Here is a 20,740-nt window from a genome sequence, read left to right as displayed (position 1 = left end):
TTTTCCATGTTTTTGAAAATATACTTTCATTGTAATTGTTTATGATGACAACCTCTCTGCCTCTGGCTTTATGGTGTGACCTTCTATATACCTTGTACTCTGCAGCTTAGATCTTAAGGCAGAAGACTAATACTCAGTTATTTATTGCATTTGTTCCTCTGTGTCATATAGCGTGCCTTGATAGTGAACCTAGAATTGCCTACCGGTGTGACATATATGGGCTGTAGAGAAGTTGCTATGTGGAAAGGTGAAGTGACTTGTTTACTGTGATACATTTACTGTTGCACAGCTGGAATAACAAGGGATGAATTCTTGTGCATAGATGTACTATTAAGAGGAGGCAGGAGTAGAACTTCCAACATATTGGGAGTAATAATATGTATTACAGGTATATGTGCCTATATACTGTAACTTGGAAACTTTGGAAAGAAACTAGACCTGTCTTTCTCACTAGCTTACATACCGCAGAATGTACAGAGATGAAAAAGTGAACTGTTTATCCTTAGGGAAAAGAGGTTGGATATTTTCAATATTTTACTTATGTAATTCCAGAAACACGAGTTTGCTCTTGTTGCCTACTGCTTATGGTTCATTTTGAGGTTAAATAATAAGTTGTTTCCACTGTAGTGTTGCATAACATGTTATTGAGAATTCTCAGTTTTACAGCAATCCAAACTTCTAAATAGGGTTGTTTGAGTTTGATTTCTTTTTACAAACACCATAACATCACTATATGTTAGTTCAGTCTCTGTTTTGCTTATCTTAATCTTGTTCTTGAATGTCTCTTCTTTAGAACTGAGGGAGAAAGGAAGTAATCAGTATTATATGGAACAGGTGTGCTCATTTTACATAGCACAGGTGATAGCATGCACCAGGGTGAAGCATCAAGTATAATTAAGTTAAGCAGTGGCTGCTTTTCTTTAATGATTTCTTAATGATTCAGTGGTGTGAAGTTGTGGCTAAAAGTGAGGTACTTTTCAGTTGCTGCTTTTAGGGCCAGTATTCAGTAATTGATGACACAAAAACTTGAAAAGTGAGCTATGCCATGGTTGAAATATTATTCTTCAAAAGTGGTTCTTAGCACTGATGCCAGGGTTTCCTTGGTGCTTTGAGACTTTTCTGAAGAAAACAAAACAGAAATAGAAGTCTGAAACAAAATACACTTACTCTAAATTTGAAATGCTAAAAATGCCTTAAATTTCATAAATGTCATCTTTAATGCAATAGTACTTTGTTTTTCCATGCAGAACTAAATCATGTTGCTGCTTGCCATATTCTTTCCTCCATAAAAAAAAAGTGTCAATATGCAAAAATCAAAACTTTTTCCATGAGGTGCATAATGAAGGTACATAAATGGGTATGAAAAAGCAGTAACTAATTCTTTTTTCATAACAGTTCCTACCACAGAGAAAAGTTGGTGTGGTCATTTATTTCATGACCTTTCTTAGTTTCAAAGACTCATATTTATGCATTGCAGTGCTGTTCAGTGCCTAGAAAAGTCTCAAAGTACTGACTGTTAGAAAACCAGTTGGAATCAGTGATTCTATCTCTTACTGGCAAATGTATTAGTGAGTGCTGGGGATCTCTTCTTCATTATTGATATAATTGGCTGTAGCAAAAAAATTACTTTGTATATGTGATCTTTTTTTTTTTCATAATCTCTGACATTCTGCAACAAGTAATTTTGTTGGGCCTTACATCATAGGATGTTAAAGTAAGCTGCCTATCAGCCCTTGCAGAGGTTGCCTCTAGATTGACAGTTCTCTGTGGACAGAGCTAGTTCCATGACAGAAGTAGAGCAGATATTTGTCTTTACCAGTAAAGTGAGGTACTTTGATATGACAACAGAGCTCAAAATTTCTAAACTTTATTTATTGCAGGAGTCCAAGTTTAAAGAAACTGGAGTAATTACACCTGAAGAAGTAAGTATTTAGAAACTTTATAATTACTTCCAAAATATACTTTAAATTTTATTCAAAATGACCATGTTAATCTCAAACAACTCATGTCTTTGCCAACTAATTATTGCTTCTTGAAACAGTTTCCTCAAAGTAGAAGTTTTAAATGGCATTTTTACTCTCCAGATGAAGTAGATCAACAGAATTCCTGTTGAGGTGGCACTTGATATCTGAATGTGAGATGGTTTTTCCTGTATTATGTTGTGAAAAACTTGTAAGAAAGCTTGTGCTGACTCAACAGCTCAATTTGTAATGGTTGTATAGGACTAAAACAGGAATATATCGATTTCAGAGGTGTTTCCCACAAGCAACTCAAAGGGGAACATGTATCTTAGGAACAGTCACTGCTTATCTCACTTTTGGTTCCTTCCCGGGCTCTGGCTAAATCATTACAAATGCTTGTCCACACAGAGTATCCAATGATTATTTTTTTTCCCTTCCTCTCTGTAGGCTGCTGCAGGCTGGTTGTGTTTTGGATTGCTGCCAAGCAGCTGTAGTGTTTTAGGGAGTCTGCTCTTAAGAGAAACAATCAGCATTGCACAATCATTGTTTTTAATATTCTAGAAAAAAAAATCCTATTTTGACTCCCCTCTTCTACTTTTTTTCATATTAAAATACTAGTATTCTGAAAATACATTATCTTTACATAAGAAAATGATGTTAGCTGTTAGGTAGAATGAAAGAAAAATGAGACAGAATGCACATATGTGAAGATGAGAGAAGAAAAAAAAAAAAAGAGGAAGGAAAAAATGGTGACTGATGCAGGTAGATAATGTGGACAGGAGTATTTTTCCTAACATTGGTACCTAGCATTTTTCTACTACATTGCATGGCAAGTATTCACTTGTGCTTTCTGTGATCCAGAAGAGTACTGCTTAGAAAAACAGGCTTAGCAACAGGGTGTTATGTTGTTCTGATAACCATACATATGTGTGTATATAAATGTTTATATATTGCTTATTAATATATTTATAAACTATATTATACATAAAACAAACAGACAAATTTTCCACTAAGGCATAATCCCTTCTTGATGTATGGGGGAGGAACTTTGCGGTAGTACTGAAAGAAAAGGTACTTTCTATAGAAGGTAGTAAGAACCACACTATGTTGCACTAAACACTTTGCAGTATTTAAACACCAGTTAGAATGCAAATAGTGTGTATCCTCGGTATAAAGTTAGGTGCTGATAAGATTAATAGATTGGATCATTCAAAGCAGTAGTCAAAAGGGAAACAGTTATACAGCAAGATTAATTTTTTGTTAAATTTAGATGAGCCTGTAGTGTGGATCTGCTAATTGTCCCCTTGATAGTGTTTTTTCTTCTCTGATGATTTTGGTCTTTATATAGTAATCATTGCTAAAGAATAATTGGAAGTCATCTGTAAAGATCTAGGATGTTATCTTTGAATGAGTTTGGATTTCTTGGGTAGTGAATCTCAGTTCAACTGTGTTTGAGTCTAAGATGCTGACTTTTATAGAATTGGTGGGATCCCTGTGTCTTGCCTCTGAAGATGAATCAATTAGCGATAAGGCTAAGGATGACTCATTAATCAAACTCGACAGCTACTCTATCTTTTCATATATCTGTACTTGATTTAATTGCAACAAACTTTTGCCTGTCATGGGTTCTTACTAGTTAATACCTCAGAAAGATAACACCTGGTTTAATTTTATATGTAAATACAGGCAAATCTTAAAAATCTTCCTTTCTGGGAATAGAAATAAGATGGTGTCCTAAAACTGATCTCTTGCCACTTTTGGAATATTGATTCAGGGATGAGATAGCGTTAGTGCTTAAGAAATAGAAACTGAAACCAGTTAGATTAATTATACTGCCTAAACTGAAGAAAATGCAACTGAAATTATAGCACTTTAAATTTTTTTCATGTTCAATGATGTATTTTAATGTTGGTTCTACAAAGAGTGTTCCAGTTCCTTAAACAAAGAATTTTAAATCATTCTGGAGTTTCATGTATTATTATTACATAAAGGCTAATGAGTTTTAAAATTTCCATGTGTGCTGAGAGGGATGCTGTTTTCTTTAAAGTGAAGATTTAACTTTGGCTGGGGACTTTTGTTGGGAAAATGGGTGAAAGAAAGCACTTTTGCAGAGATTAAATCTGTTAATCCACGTGCAGTGCGTGTTGTGGTGTTTTCTGCTAGGCTGATACAGCTTGTTGTGGAGGACACAGTGAGAAAATGGGTGACATGCCGCAAGCATGTTTTGTCATGCTCCAACAACTTCTTGTAAACTTTGTAAACAACTGTATGTTGTTACAAAATGGCATTTTAAGACAAGAATGCAATTGAAGCAGTAGATGGGCACCTAATTTTCAAAAGTAGCTGGTGCAAAGAGCACACAGATCACTTTTATTAAATGCAGGCTTGCCTTCCTCAATGTGTGTGTACAAAAAGTAAGCCCAGTGAGTCAGACTTTTCTGAGTGAATTTTGAGTTTGTACACAAGTCTAGCATTACTATGCTTTGACATAATGATGTGATTTTTTATAGAAGCCTCTATCTCTGATACTAAGAACAAGTGAAGATTTTAAAAAGCTATTTCTTCAGAACAAAGTTATACATAAGTTTTTTAATGCACTAAGTACTTGATTATCCATACCTAGTTAACATCAGAGGTAGAACTATCATAGTGATGGTCATTACTTAAAATGTACACTGTTCCTCTGCAGTTCTGTCACTGGTTCAATGAATTTGACAGTCTCACTTTTCTTGTTGCTGCAAAATTGTTCTGAAAACCAAAAGAGGTTTGGTGGGGTGTTTGTTTGTGCGGTTTTTTTGGTTAGCGGTTTTTGTTTGTGTTGTTGTTGTTGTTTGTTTGGGTGTTTTACATTAAGTTCTTAATTGTTTTTGTAAATCTTTGAAGAGTGGCAAGTAGAAACAGTTTCTTTATCACAAAGTAAACAATGTTACTGGGTCTAGGAAACTTATTTGCTTGTTACAAGACTGGTAGGTATATACCAGAGCTTTTTCAAACTATCTGAATTTGCTATTGTGCTCAGTATGCATTTCCTTCAGGTGAAGTCAACTTAGTCTTTTAGTTTTCACAGTTAGCTGAGAAATGAAGTTAAAAGTAAACTGATAGAAACAGTTACTAGTTAAATAGTTAATCTATCAAAGGAATGTGCAACTGAAATATTAATATTGAGAAACATTATAGATTATTTTCTTATGTTTTGTTGAAAAGAACTTAATTTTTTTTTCCTGCCTTAACAGTTTGTTGCAGCTGGAGATCACTTAGTTCACCACTGTCCTACTTGGCAATGGTATGTAAAATGAAAGAACTATAGAAAGCTAGCACTCCTTTCTTTGCTTTATGTGTTTCCATTGGATGCAACTGTAGAGTTGTCTCATTTCAGAATAGTACATGGACTCTTGCGATAGAACTTGTGCTGTTTTTATGATGAATCTGTCTTTATATTGAGCAGAACTTATTTATTGCTCTGTGTAGCAGCTGAGATGAGGATTTGTTTTGGGATTGTGTTTTGTTTTCCTGAGATTGTAGAGGAAATAAGCTGGTACATACTGTGAATGCTTTCAGTGCTTAGCTGCAGTAGCAGTACATCTCCCTGAGCTTGTCTTGGTATTGGTGGTTGAAAAAGCAAAGGCTGTGTTCAACTGGGATTGCTAAGAACTGGTTGTAATTGGTGTATTTTAGAGAAGTTTTTGTTAATTACATTTGTTCGAATTTTGGCCTACATCAGATCACTTTGTGCAGTGCTTGCCCTTGGAAATCCCTTATCTTTCATGTACAATAAGGTGCTTCCTTATGTGTTACTGGTGTCTTGCATTATAACACTAACCAGTCAGTTCCTAGATGGACAGTTTCTGTGCAGTTGGTATCATAAAGGTTCTTTGGCTCTCTACTGGGCTGTGAAAAGCTGAAGGAGGAATTATACTGCTTCAGTCATTGTTTCTTGCCTTTTCACTGTCTCCTTCAGAGAAAACATGATGTTGAGTCTATCCTATGTGCCAGCAGTTTAGACAGACTATTTAGAATGTTAGACTCTTATTCCAAACTAAAAACCTCTGAAGGTGAAAGCAGATGCTTGTGTAATGTGAGCTTGGTAAAGATTACTTGAGCTCTGGAGACTATGGGCAGTTTTCGTATTTGTAGAGGCCTATTTCTTGTTGTGTGTGGTTTTTGTTTTGTTTTTTCTGAAGTTGCTTTCTACAAACATTTGGGATGGTTGTTGCCAATCCTAGGAGTTTCATGTAGAGTAGATTGTTCTGTCAACCCATCTTTGCTTGGCCTTCTCAAAGTGAAAGTCATTTTTGAAGCAGAAAATAGCTCCATAGTTTAAGGATGGCTAAACTTTTTAACCTCATACCTATGTAAAAGTCTTCTTGTGGTCAAAATAAAGGCATAGCAAACAGATTCTGAGAATAGATTAAGAGGAGTATATAGATGTTTCTGATGTAAATTGGAAATAGAAGGGTTATTTTGTTTGCATATCATAAAATTCTCAACCATTTATGGTGCACTTCATTTTACAGGGCTTCAGGAGAAGAACTAAAAGTCAAGGCTTATCTGCCAACAGAGAAACAGTTTTTGGTAACTAAAAATGGTAAGGCTAAAGTTTAACTCTAAGTTTTTGAAGGATTGATAGCATGATTGACTGTGCTATCAACTCTACTGATTGTTTATATTGTCAGGGGAAGCAATTATCGGGTGTTTTGGCTCCACAATATTAATTTTTTTTTCTGTATATCTGAAATCTTTTCCTGAGACCAGTTGTTAGTAGGGCTTAATACTAGTAACGCAGCTTGCCATTTTTGAAGGAGAAATGAAGCTTAGACATTACGTACCTCCTTTTCTGACTGTTCTTTATCCTGTCTTTTAGCTCATATTCGATGTCCAAATGGAAAGGATGTTTATTTTCCTCTTTCTTTTGGAAAACTTGGGCTATTAAAGTGTTCTTGAAATGTCTTTCATGGTGACACTGATACTTCTGGTTCTGATATGTAACTAATGTCATTATCCTTTAAATAACTACAGAATTTTAAATCAAATTTTGATAAGGTTCACAGTTGTATATATATGTATACTTGTGGTGACTACCTTCATGGATAAGAAAGCACAACCATGGGGAAATAATTTTCTCAAAAAATATACCTTCAGTACTAAAAACAGCCTGAGGAGATTTTTAGTGGCACTGGGTTGTATTTTGTGCTTGGATTTCACTTGCTGTTTTTTGAAGACTTGCTGTGTACTATCATGGAGAAATGCTTATGGTAGTGTTGGACAGACTTTCCTAAGATGGTCTTGATGGTCAAATGATCTACTTTCTCTTTTCCCATCACTTCCAGGGTTCCCCATTGCTCTGACTCTTCTAGATCACATTTCAAAATACATTTCCTGCAGATGGTGACACACTGCCCTACCGCCTAAGTAAAATTTTGGGCTGTGGATGAGGCTGGGAGCCATCCTACAGGCCTCATTTTGGAAGTCTTCTGAGGACTTCTCTTCACACCCCTCTTCTCCATTTCTGAAAGGTCTAAGAGCAATTTAAAAATGCTGCACTTCATGCAGCAGTTTTCTCCACATTGGCAGAAAAGGAGCGTTTTTAACATAGTCCTTGTTTATGATATTGGAAAATATCTGTTCTGCATTAATCAGATCTGCATTCTTTCTTTGACTATTTTCTGAAAATCCTGTGTAAATCTGTACTTGAATGGCTCTATAATACCATACATAAAATATCTGGTACAGCCAATCAACGTATGTTTTTAAGTTCATGCTTTTGCATTTGAGACATAGCTTTAGGATTCCTTAAATCAGGGTATATGAGAGACTACCACATTTCAGAAGGCCTTGTAGGATAACTTTTTGCTCCAATCTAGTTTTGGATAGGAATGGCTGCATTAATTCTGCTTTGCAATTTTTTACAGTGCCGTGCTACAAAAGGTGTAAGCAGATGGAGTACTCAGATGAGCAGGAAGCAATTATAGAAGAAGATGATGGTGATGGGGGATGGGTAGACACTTTTCACAATGCAGGTATTCCAAGTCTTGCTTCAGCCTTTGTGTTTGGTAAACTGAAAGATTTTCAGTTTCCACTCTTAGCAAGTTAAAATCTTTCTTATGTGTAGGTGCTGTATACTAGTATCTAATCTGGAAGAAATAGGTTATGTTACCAGCTACCCACTTGATTGGTGTATGACTGCTCAGGTGTTTAACTGAATGCCTGTATATTCCTGAAACGGGCTGCTTTTCAGAGGTGCTAATAATAAATTATTTCAGTATTCTCTTAAAGTTCTAGGAAGTTATTGAAAAAAGTGAGCTGTGTATTCACTCATTCCTTAATAAGATCTTGTGAAGAGTATGCTGATTTAAATTGTTTTGTTTGAAGAATATGCAAATATTTCTTTTTTAGTAAGATTGCATGTGAAGCACATTGAGATCTTTATCTTAATGATGACGTCAACTGACTTAGTTATTTTGGTGTTTCCATTCTGTTCAACTGTTGGATTGAGCTAAAAGAGGGAATCATTAGAAAATATTTATTACTTTAGTATCGGAGTTCACTGGGAGAGAGGGAAGCCAGTAAAAAGAAACTAAATGTTAAATACAGGGGAGTGTAGGAGATGATCCCTTTTTACAGTAAGTACTTAGATAGAGAAGTCTAAAAATTACTGCTGACATGAATTTATCTTATTAGTCTTCCTAGTATAGCCTCTTATAAATCCTTTTGTTTTCTTCTAAGGATTGGCAATTTTATTAGCTTTATTAGTTTTATTCTGTTTCTTTGTGTTCTATTATGAGTTAATGAAGTTCTGTCTTTCCAAGAGTTTATACTGTTGTGATTTTGGGATGGTTTTTACTGCCATTTCCTCTCAGTTAAAAGCATTGAGTCTTCTGCTATGTTTTTGCTCTGTCATGAACACCTTACTTTCAAGGTGCTCAGAAATATTCATAAATGCATGCCTTGCTCGTGAAGCTGAGTTCCATTATTGTGACATGAGTGCCTATCCTGATATCATTTTATGCAAAAGCTCCTTAAAAAAAAACAACTACTAATTGCTTTGCAGTGTTTCATCAACAAAATTTATGATATGCAACAGCTGTGCTGTTGTGCTCCATGTTACTAGTATGGCTTGTTTATGGATGTCCAGCACTAAGCATGCTACCAATACCAAATAAACAGCCCTTCAAATATCAAAATTGTTGTGCGATATAACTTGGAAAGATCATATGCTGCTTTCTGAGGTCTCTGCAACCTCTTTCTGTAGTATTCTGCAACAAAGAAACAAGCTTCCTTAATGCAAATTTCTTGTTCAATTAACAGGTATAGTGGGCGCAACAGAAGCAGTTAAGGAGATCACACTAGACAGTAAGGTACTTGTTTCTAAATTGTCCTCTTTATTACAGGACCTGAAGGTAAAATAAGTCTTACCTGCAGCAATCCAGTACTTCCTGTGAAAAATTAAAATATAATTTGTCACTGGTTGTGTTGCAGATATACACTGACCTTCAGTGCCCATGATATTAGTTGAAGCACGTGCATCTCCTTATTACTATTTGTTTACTGACAGAGTGTTATTTTTGGGATGTCTTTAGCCCAGTGTGCCTTTGTGCCAGGCCTCTACAAACTGAAAGTTAAATTCTGTTTACAGTGATGCTGCAGCCTTGTGTCTCAAGAAACTAATGTTTAGAAATACAGTGTAAAGAAATTTTTATACGGAAAAATAGTGTAGGGGCGTGAAGTATTTTTTTCGTAATCTGTAACTGCTGCAAGCAGAGTTTTAACGCATTTGGTCCTGTTTGACAGACTTGCACCCTCAAGTTTTAGAAGTACTAAAACTGTTTAAATGTAGATGTCTTATAAAGTCATTGGTTTCTGCACATGTTTCCAAAAAGTCACTCTGCAGCAGGAGCCAGATCTGAAATTTAGGTTCTCAGGAAACTGAGAACAATTGGAAGTACTTGAAAAGGAAATATGTTAGGTAACATGTTTAAGAAACAGAGACACAAAATGGTTTTAAACATGGACAGACTTTTAGCAGGGCCTGTTGCGATAGGACAAGAGGTAATTGTTTTGAAGTAAAGGAAGGGGACATTCAGGCTGGACACGAGGAGGAAATTTTTTACAATGAGGGTGGTGAAACACTGGCCCAGGTTGCCCAGAGAGGTGGTAGATGCCCCATCCCTGGAGACATTCCAGGCCAGGCTGGACAGCGCTCTGAGCAACCTGATCTAGTTGAAGATGTCCCTGTTCATCACAGCAGGTTGGATTAGATGAGCTTTGAAGGTCCCTTCCAACCTTAACTATTCTATGTTTGGTTGTTAAAGTGGAGTTCTGTGCGCTATGAGACTTTGTTGAACCCTGCAAGGACAAAACTTTGGATTTTTAAAAATTAGAGGCAAATAGAATGGGCTGATGCATGCTACTGCACAACTGTAAACAGCTCGAAGTGTTGTTGATACGGTGAACTGTGAAGCACCTGTATTTCAGTTGCCGGATATAGTAAAAAATAACTGCTTTTTCACAAGTCAGTAACATAATGGTGGAACAAACAGTAAGGAACATTTATAGGTGATCACTGTTTCTATGAAACACAATACTTGTGGAATGATATTGTGATTTATAACTGCTGTTGTGTGCTATGAATTTGATTTCACTTTTAATATATTGTATGTAGAACAACTTGCTTGTTGTACACTACGTCATTTCTTGGACCACACATCCAATTCAGAATGACAGCTCTTCCGCTAATGTTCTATTTGACAAAGCACTTCACAACTTGGTTTCTTACTGTTTTGTGGTTTACGATGAGGAAACCAGCCACCTGATGCTTACAATTACAGCATCTTCTAATCATTATTTGGAGTATTCTCCATAAAGTCTTTATAAAACCTACAGAAATTGAGACCTTTCCCTTCTGAATTTTTTATGGGGTTGTCTGTTGGGTTCAAATGCCATGCATAGGCCCACAATGCCAAAAAGAAGGAAACATTCGCTGAGGGCTTGTGCTGTATGCATTTCCGTTGGACTGTGCTTCCTCAGACATATGTCAAAATGTGCTGCATTTTTGGGGGTCTCTCGTGTGTTTTAAAACCAATTATGGAACCGTTGCACAGTTGACTGTGGGTTTGGTAATAGAAAATCTTAACCTACATGTTTCATCATAGCTGTTTTGTCATTGCCTTTTGTTTGAGATAGGTGGGATTTTTAAAATAAATTCTGACTGTTTAACACTGTGTTTATTCTTCTTTGCTTAGGAATTAAATCACTCTAGTTTACAAAGTCAAAGAAGAACTTTTTAGTGGATTTATAACATCATACTAAGGTTCTGAAACTAAGTTGGGTTAACAAACAAATAGTTCAGTATAGTCCTTAATGCTGCAGAAATTATTTTTCTTGTTTTCTGTATGCATTGACTAGACTTAACTTAAATTTGCTGGGGTTGTTAGGTTGTATAGATACAGCAGTCTTTAAAACAGTGTTTTCAATTTAACTTCTAAAGGATAATATAAAAATACCAGAATGTTCAGCATCTTGTGAAGATGATGATGATGAAGATGAAGGAGAAGCTGCAGACATGGAAGGTATTTCCTTAAATTGGGTGGGATATGCTTTATTTCAGGCCTTTAAAGCAGTATGCTATAAGAAAACACTGCTCTTCTTTTTAATGGAATGCATGCTGAAAAATTCATCCCTATCTTTTGTATGGTCTTAGTGTTGCATGTTTACTCTAACTTGTGTGCTGAAACCTGTGTGAATGTCAATGGCTAGGAAATTAATTTGAGTAGCAGAACAGATCAAAGCAAGCAAAAATTAGGGATTTAGCACAGCTTCCTTCCTGGTTCATAGCTACATTTAAACTCAGTCTGTCAATTTAAAATGGCTGCAGGATTGCTTATCATGTACTTATGATAGTCTTGGTCAAACTTGTATTAAAAAAGGTATAGCCTGGTTTGGGGATTTGGAAGTCTACCTGAATAAAACATCTTTAGACACATATAGATTTGTTTTAATGGAGTTGTTTGTGAATGAGAATATGATGAGTAGCTACGAGCTGAACACAGAATTTTATGGGTCTTCTTTTCAGAGTATGAAGAAAGTGGGCTATTGGAGACAGATGATGTGAGTGAACCGTTCTCTGTCTTGTCTGTTACAATGCTTATTACCAACATGAACACAAGCAAAGTAAAAATAATGATATCAAAGGAATGGCACAATGAGCTTGTTAGACGCAGTGGGATTACTGAGCCTGGTTTCCTATGGATTTGTCTCCTGCCAATCTACTGCAGTAATCATAACTTTTAGATCCTCAAAGATTTTGATGACAGTAATTTTGCTTTGTTTGCGGGTCCTTTTTTGTCTGTTTACAGACAGTGCTGTATTCACAAGGGGTAAAAAGTGCAGTGGTTGTTTTTGAGGCTTACATGTAGAAGATGAGCAGCAGAAGGGAATGTGACAATGTAGTTGTATGCTTCCTTAGGAAGCTGGAATTTTTTAAAATAAGAAGACAAACAAACAAAGAAACAAAACCAACACAAAAAGCACCCCAAAAATAAAACCAAAAAATCACTTGGTGGGAAAGAAACTAATAATCCTAAATTAAAGATAAAATCCAAAAGCTTATGTTTTTTTAATGCTCACTTAACATTAATTTCAGTTTTACAGCTTTACATAATTATTTAGGGTGGGAAAAGAGGAAAGCAAGCAAGACAATACTAATGTTGTCATTTTTACCTCGAACCAGGCAACACTTGACACAAGACAAATTGTAGAAGCTAACAAAGCTAAAGTTGATGTGGGAGGAGAAGATGCTATTCTACAGACTAGGACTTATGACCTCTACATCACTTACGACAAATACTACCAAACTCCGAGGCTCTGGTTATTTGGATATGATGAGGTACAGCTATGTTGGGTTTTGTCCCACTTCTGTGAAATTAAACTCAGTGTGTCAAATAGCAAGGCTATTTTGTTGCTTATCCATAGTAGAAATTTAAACAAAAATAGTGAGAAAACCATTATACGGTCAGGGATGCAGACAGGATTTATGGTACTTGCAGGAAGTACCTGAATAAAACAGTGAATTGTACCTGGTAACTGAGCACATTTGGAAGGAAGGAAATCATGCTCTGTCATTTGAGTTTCTATTAGCTCTTTAGAGTTAATAATAACCCCAGTAAACTCAGTCAAGTAAGCAGGTATGTGTTTTCATGATCTTCAGAGGGAGAGGATTAGATAAATCCCTCTTCCCTTTATTGACCGTGTTTCTTGAGTTAAAGTTGATTAGGGCTTATGGATTAAATACCTCAATGGGAATCTAAATGTTTCTCAAATATATTGACTTTGCCATTCACCTGGTATATTAAAAACAAAAACACCATATGGATCTTAATGCACTCGGTTCTTTCAGTGTACCTTCAGAACTGTTGTATATTAGATACTTATAATTTGTGGTGCTTCATCCGTTAATGATGATAGAATTGCTGAGAAGGAGCAAAAGGTTCTTTGTTAATAATGCTTTTGTTGTTTTCCTTTTTCCCCTATAGCAACGGCAGCCTTTAACAGTAGAGCATATGTATGAAGATATTAGTCAAGATCATGTCAAGAAAACAGTGACCATTGAAAACCATCCTCATCTTCCCCCACCTCCCATGTGCTCAGTTCATCCATGCAGGTAAGTTGTTGTTTCTGGTCTGATTCAGCATGCAGACACAAGGCATTTTGCTGGTCTTGTGAAGGGTTTGGTACAGGTTTTCTGGATGTATTTCCATGTTTGATTGCCATGGTGGTCTGTTAACTTCTGAGGTGGTATGAAAGGAAGATATTGGTGATTCTCTAGAGCCTTTGCAGTGCTCACTGCTGCAAGTGTAATCCGCAGTTAGAGCTGTCTTCTCTCTGCCCAACTTGCTCTTTCTTCACTTCCCTACAGACTCCAGAAGATGGCAGACTGCTAGAACTCTGTAAAACAAAATTCTTCCATACTTGCATTTGCTGCTTTTTTTTCTTTTTGTGAGGGTAAAAGTAAAATGTATACTTTGTAAGCAGAAAAAGCTGTTTGAATACGAAATAACTCCTCCTTATTTTGGAATAACTACCCTCTGTTCCCCAGAAGTCTTTGAAATTTTACACTACTAAATAGAGGTCCTTTAATTGCCACACTGAAATATTTGTTGAATGTAAGTGCAGGTTGCATTTTCCATATTTCCTACCCAAGACATAGGGAGTCTGTAGTTTGACTAGCCAGACAGACTTTTTTTTTTGTTTCCTAGGTCTTCAAAAGGTGCCTTTCGTCTTAGATGTAGGCTCCAACATCCTTTTAGGTTTCTTAGTGATACAGAGCAAATATCTTAAACAGTGTAACTCCTCAGCTTCTTGATAGTATTAAGTTCTAAGAAAAAGGAGTTTGAACTTTTATCTCATTCTAAAAAAAAGACGCTCTCTGTAGTCTTGCATATAGTTAAAAAAACACAGTCCAGGTTGCCCCTTTAAGTCTTGTAATTTCTTTTGACTTAAACACTTCAGGGATCCATGTCACTGGCTGAGGTGTCAAATAATCAGCTTGCTGTTGACAAGCTTGTGATTTTGCAGACTCAAAACATTCTTGTTTCTGGTTTAGGAATTATTTGATCATAAGATTGAAGGGCCTCAGGTCCCAAGATTAGATTTAGAAGATGCAACTTTATGAGGTGGTGGGGAGTTATGATTTCAGTGACCTTCATCATGATTGGCACGAAAGGTGAAGTAATAGGTGTTCATTTTTTTCTAATAGTAAAACTGGTGGCATTGAATGCTACTCACTGCTGGCATGTTCAAAGGCAGTAAAAGGATTAAACTCTGCACACAGCACCTATTTAAACTAAATATTTATTTAAGCAATATGATGTTAATGAAAGAAACATTTGTCAAAACTTGTTGAAAGTGAAGTTATCAGAATGCTCCAGAATTAGAAAGTACGTGGGTTGCACACTGCCGGAAACTAGTAGTACTTTGCAGGAAGCATTACTAGGTGCTTGCTCTGACTTCTCCTCTTGAGCACATGCTGTACGATAATAAGCAGGACAAGGTAGACCTTTGGTTTGATCCAATAAGACTGTTCATATAAAGGTACAAGAACATTTTAATAGGTCAATCTGTTAGTGACTTTTACTGGCTTAATGTTACCTGTCTGCAGGGTTTTGGATGAAAAAAATGGATGCAGCTTTTAGTGCAACTGGTGTTCCTGAAGGAGTGTCAAGTGGGATGACTGTTGGAAGGCTTAACAGACTGACCGGGGACATGATTGGTAGAGGGAGAAAGAAAAGCCTGAAGCCAAGCCTTAATTTAGTGATTATTGGAAGTCCTGCAAATTGATTGAGAAGCTGCTCCTGTTGATGGATGCAGGCTGGGAGGGCACTCTCAGACAAAACAAAGATGACCAGATATTTGGGCATGACAACCCTCACTAACTAGGTGGAACTGTGCATTTTATACTGGGCTGTGGCTGTGATGGAATCTGCTCAATTTCGCAAACACCTTTTCAGAGTAAGAACAAATGTAATGCTAATGTGTGAATTTGGGTTGAGAGTCTTCATGGATGAGAGCTCGGTGTACGTCTTCACTTCTTCCTCTGAAGCCAGTGAAGCACCAGTGCCTTTGTTATGTAATCCACATCTACATTCGAAGAAATGGTTTGCATCATGACACTTCTTCCTTTTAGTCTTTTGAGAGAGTTTATTGATGTGACAGTGAGACAGATTTGTTTGTAGTCTTAAACGTGGAGGGAACTGTCTAGTCCTTCTCAAAAGGCAATCTAGTTGACTGGCAACTGCTTAACATCAGAAAGGTTTGAAAAGGTTATCTTGAGACTGTAAAAAAGGGTGCTAACAGCATATTGAAAATTGCGGTTTTAAGTATGTTCTTTTACTCTCCAAGGTGAGCTATTTCCTTAAATAGGTAAGGCTAACAGCTAACAAGGTCTGAGCTTCTGACGTGAAAAATAATAGCTGAAAATATTTTGTTCTTAATTTAGCTAGGAAGTACCAGTGTTTGGCTAGCTCTGTTGCTGTTGCTTCCCTGCATGTTACAAAAATTGTGTAATGTAGGGTATTTGGATGGTCCTAAACTTACTTGGTTGTTTCTTGTGATGTGTGTCTCCTTATGCGATGCGTCAGAGAAAGGAAAAAAAAGGCAGTGTGGTGCTGATGTCAGCTGCTTGAGATTGCTTCTATTTTGAGTAGTTAGTTGAAACTGTTCATCTTGCAGCTCTGCTGTAAGTTGTATTTCTTGTCAGCATTTTTATGATGCTGGGAGGAACACAGTCAGCTTCCTCATTAATTACTGCAAACTGGTTTGATCACAATTCTCATCTTTTTATGTGAGTGTTATGAAGGAGCTATCAAACTAGTTAATTACTAAACACATTTACAATTAGATCTGAATTACTTGCAGTAATTCCAAAGAGTTATCTTCACTGTTTCAGAATAACTGGCAATAGGTTTCTGAACTCTCTTCTTATGTGCTGTAAATATCTGCAGGGAAGTGACTAGAGGCAGCTGCAAGGATTGGGGAGTTGTAGATATTAAGGTTAACTGACTGTTGTGGATTCTGAATGTTTCTCCTAATTATGATGTTTGTGGGTTTTTCCACACCCATCTCATTGTTTGTGAGCGATTACAGACACTGAATCATATGTCAGGAAGGCTTTTATTTTTTACTTTTACTGTCTGATGGTATATATTTCCCTTCTAGCTAATACTCAGACAATGTTAGTTTGTCAGCTGTGCTGAATTCCAGTGTGAAGTTAATAACAAGTACTTTGACTGACAGATTTGATCAATTGCAAAGCAGGAGAGGGTTTTTTCAGCTGGAAAGCCAATGTTCCTGATGTGAGCATAAAGGGTCATCTAATCAATCTAAGAAAACAGCTTATTTCAACTTATTTTTAACCTCTAGATGCATGGTCTTAACTCTGTATATCTCTATTTTTGATAGGAACAGCAGTATTTCTGTCTTGGAAAATGAATAGTAACTTACTTATACTACCTGAACCACCTCAAGAGCTGGCTGATATACGAGAAAGTATTTTAGGTGATTTCAGTGGATATTTTAAATGTCTGATCTATTTGATATCTCAAGTGATCTACAAACAGGTCCTGGAACAAGCGTCAGTGAGCATGTAGTGTGTTCAGTCATCTTGAGTTAAGAGTTATTTCTGGGGTACTTTTATTCAGAAGTAAAAAAAAAAACAGAGAGAGATCTCTAGATAGCAGGATAACTTTAGATGACATTTCTCCCAAAGTGATCTTATTTATTTCCATTGTGGGGTATGCGTACTTCATATTAATTCCTTGACATTTTCTTATAAAAGGAAAATGAAAACAGGAAAAAAAAAAAACTTCTGAGTTTATAAAGCAACTGTAGAGCTTTTCATGAGTAACTGTATGACCAATAAGAATGACTGTTACTGTGGCCATTATGGAATTCCAGATATCTAACTATTCCTTAGAAAACAGAAAGAACAAATGTCATTAAGATGTATGAAGCTGAAACAGTATCTTGTAAAAGATCTCTAATAGCTGTAGGTTCTGTGCCAGTACAAAAAATACTCGTCTGTTATGGACAAGGTCAAAGCTTAAGTTTTGACAGTGGCCAGGTTCCTACAGGAAGCAACTGGCCTTGGCACATGACGTGGTGTGTGTTCTGCAGGGGCATCATGAGGATCCAGAATTGGCATCAACTGTGAGAGTTAGCTGATTTGCAAAGACCAACAGCACAACAAATGACAAATGCTGACCTTTTGTAGTTGTCCAGACTTGCATGTTCCTGTTTACAGCATATGTTGGTAACTTTGCAACAGCTTCCTTCCGTTTGTTTGCAGTCACTGGCAACATGATTAACTTCGGAGATTACTAAATGCCAGTTATTGGTCAGCAATTTAGATCTGCATAGTGGTATCAAAGCATGGTTAGAAAGTTGTGAAAACTCTGATTACCACTCTTCCTCGTTCTCAGTAGGCACATAGGTTGTTTCAGGACAGGTATTTTAAACTACTGCTGTTAACTGGCTTGCAGCATTGGGTATGTGGATGTCCATAGCCCTATATGTCCTCGTTGATAAAGATTGCCTACAGAATCATGAATTTAAAAGTTGAAGTATAGATAAAAGATGCATTATACAATGTGAGAGTTCGTGTTAAAAATATATAAATAAACCGTAAAATAACCATACAGTAGTTCTCCCCTCTGATTTAATGTGTTCTTCATCTCCTGGTTAATGTGGTATAAGAACTATCCTGAACACAAGACCATTACTTCTGAATTGTAACTGGTTGTGAAAAGATTTGAAGTCTTCATCATTGGAAGTTTTCAAAACCAGACCAGACAAGGTCCTGAGCAATCTGTTCTAGTTTACTGTTCATTAAGCAAGGAGTGTTGGGCTAGGTGACGACCAGTCCCTTCGAATCTCAGCTATACTGTGATTCCATGTGATGTTCCCAGAATCAGCGTTGTACACAAATGTTTGTGTGGTTCATAGTAGGTCTGGAATGTCACTGATAGCTTTGCGTTGAAAAACAGTGACTGGAGGAAGTGTTTGTCCTCCCCTGTAGTGCTGTATAATAACAGCCACAGGAGGAAAGAAGCTGCCATAGAACCCAAGTTACTGCCAGAAAAAGTTTCCATTACCCAAAGTCAGTCCTAGAGCAACAGTTCTAAATTTATGCAGGTTTGGTGTAGCCTGCTGTTCCTAGGAAACTATGAATTGTTTAAGTTTTTGATACATCTTAAGTTGTACAAATCCAAGAGTGCCACAGAGGCAGCTAAAAAAAAGTTGCACCAATTTCTAGGCATCTTTTTCAGGGGTGATCTGGGAACTTCTGGTGGCTTGTTGCTGGTACAGATTATTTTGTGGCGACTTACCTGGTGGCTTTTTTGGCATTTGTTAGTAGTGTAATTTTTAATTGCTAAGAAATACATATTGACTCTCATTATGGCACTCAGTCTACACTGTAGCATAGAACATCTTTCTTTTTCCCTTGTGAGCGTAAGAACCTGTCAAATAATGTTACATTCATTACTTAATATTATATTTCAGTTATTGTTGTGATTTTTTTCCTTAGTAAATGAAGTTTCCTCTTGCTGCTTCTGAAGCTAACAGTCCAAAACTATTTCATTTGTACAAAACCTAATCTTATTGAGATGAAGACAGAGTTACTTTTTCCTTAAAGTATTTTCACAGTTTCTGTTCTGTTTTTCAGGCATGCAGAAGTGATGAAGAAAATAATAGAGACTGTTGCAGAAGGTGGGGGAGAACTTGGAGTTCACATGTATCCTTTTTCGTTACTACACAGTATTCTTAGAGTTTTCTGGCAGTGTAAGGAGCTGTTACCTCAAGGTTCTTAAACTGGAGTGCAGTTTTATGTGAAAGCAGTAAACAACTGTTTGTGGTAGCACTTGCTAAAGTTTTGGGATGAGTTCCTTTAGGCAAACAAATGAGTTACAAGGCTCGAGAGTGCGGGGAGGTGGCAGGAGCAACAAGGAACGTAGGTAGGATTGAAGGGAAAGGATTGAGCCATTGTTTGTAGGGGTGTGAAGGAGGTAGCTGTGAATATCAAACTGGAATTCCAGTGCTCCATTTGTGCAGCAAGCATGTGAAACTAAACTGGGCAGTAACTTCTCTGACAAGGTAGTTCAACTCTTTTATTTCTCAATAGTTAGAAATAGCTTATTTTCAAGATTACTTTTTTCACTATTGCTAAACAAATTGAGGGATTTTTAGCAGGCAATTTATTCCCTTATTATTATGTAGTTTGTGGTTGTCAGGAAATGGTCCATGAGACTGACATGCCAAAATAGTAGGTTTTACTTATATGCAGTACCAAATGTAACTTGACTGTTGAAAGTGATGATTTATTTTAATTTTTCCACTTGCTGTCTGCCTCAGTCCCAGGTGGACAGACACTTGAGTTTATAATTATCCAATATACCTTAGACTTCAGATTCAGGCCCAATGTGCATTTGAAGGTGATATTCACAGGGAGACAAGGAAGGTCTCCTCTCCAAAGGCAGACTTCTCACTTTAGCAAAGCTAATCTCTCTACTTTCCCTCATCAACGGGAAGGAGCTCTTTCAAAGAATGATTCAAAAAGGAACTTATTTCTTTTTCTGAGACACTGAGGGAGGAACCTGCTTTCCCTGCAACTGCAGGAAGGTAGCTAGGGATTAGCCTTGCTAGGTGCAATTCACCTTGGCATTTGTTAATAACAAATATTAAGTATGTAAGTGGGATTGTAAATGTTTGTGTGGTGTTTGTAAGATTTATTGAAAGTAACTCCTGGTTCCTTGTTTTGACTTAATACAGCAAGATCTGTAGGTTTGGGCAAGCATCAGATGTCCTTACCAGAGTTCTGCTGTATGAATTTCCTAGTATCTAACTGTGTCATTACAAGGTGTTCTTTTCCTATTAGTAAGAAATACTGTTGAGCAGACCACTGAATGTGCTTTCTGCTTTGTTTTACAGGATTTCTAGCTATTGTGCACTTTCCTTAACAAGAAACTCAGGTACCTTCTTATTTTCTTGAAATTTGTACAGGCTGTCATTCCAACGATAGAATATGACTACACAAGGCACTTTACGATGTAACTAAAAGAAGAGATGTCCTCCTCTAATTATCAAGTCTTTTTTTAAATAAGCCATCCATGTGACTTATACAACATCATACACAATTTCTGTAACTAACCTTTTATCAAGTTGATGCTTTAAAATAAAATGTTCCATTGCCAGCCTTTTTAATAAAAATCTTTATGTGTAATATAAATAAA

At 36.6% G+C, this 20,740-nt stretch overlaps 1 protein-coding gene across 1 annotated transcript in view; it reads left to right on the top strand.

Annotated features, from left to right (window-relative positions):
- Nucleotides 1–20,740, top strand: part of ATG3 (autophagy related 3) — a 21,965-nt gene extending 1,225 nt beyond the window's left edge. Inside the window, exons 2-12 of the mRNA XM_065049938.1 lie at nucleotides 1,881–1,922; nucleotides 5,195–5,244; nucleotides 6,476–6,546; nucleotides 7,871–7,978; nucleotides 9,267–9,316; nucleotides 11,446–11,527; nucleotides 12,031–12,065; nucleotides 12,688–12,843; nucleotides 13,490–13,617; nucleotides 19,177–19,245; nucleotides 20,480–20,740. Of these exons, the coding sequence (XP_064906010.1) occupies nucleotides 1,881–1,922; nucleotides 5,195–5,244; nucleotides 6,476–6,546; nucleotides 7,871–7,978; nucleotides 9,267–9,316; nucleotides 11,446–11,527; nucleotides 12,031–12,065; nucleotides 12,688–12,843; nucleotides 13,490–13,617; nucleotides 19,177–19,245; nucleotides 20,480–20,561 (873 nt within the window). The 3' untranslated portion in view covers nucleotides 20,562–20,740. The remainder of the gene's footprint in view (nucleotides 1–1,880; nucleotides 1,923–5,194; nucleotides 5,245–6,475; nucleotides 6,547–7,870; nucleotides 7,979–9,266; nucleotides 9,317–11,445; nucleotides 11,528–12,030; nucleotides 12,066–12,687; nucleotides 12,844–13,489; nucleotides 13,618–19,176; nucleotides 19,246–20,479) is intronic.

Source organism: Columba livia, chromosome 1 (genome assembly GCF_036013475.1).
Source record: "Columba livia isolate bColLiv1 breed racing homer chromosome 1, bColLiv1.pat.W.v2, whole genome shotgun sequence".
Lineage (NCBI taxonomy): Eukaryota > Metazoa > Chordata > Aves > Columbiformes > Columbidae > Columba > Columba livia.
The sequence above is the reverse complement of the archived record's forward strand: the minus strand, read 5'-3'. Positions and strand labels throughout refer to the sequence as shown.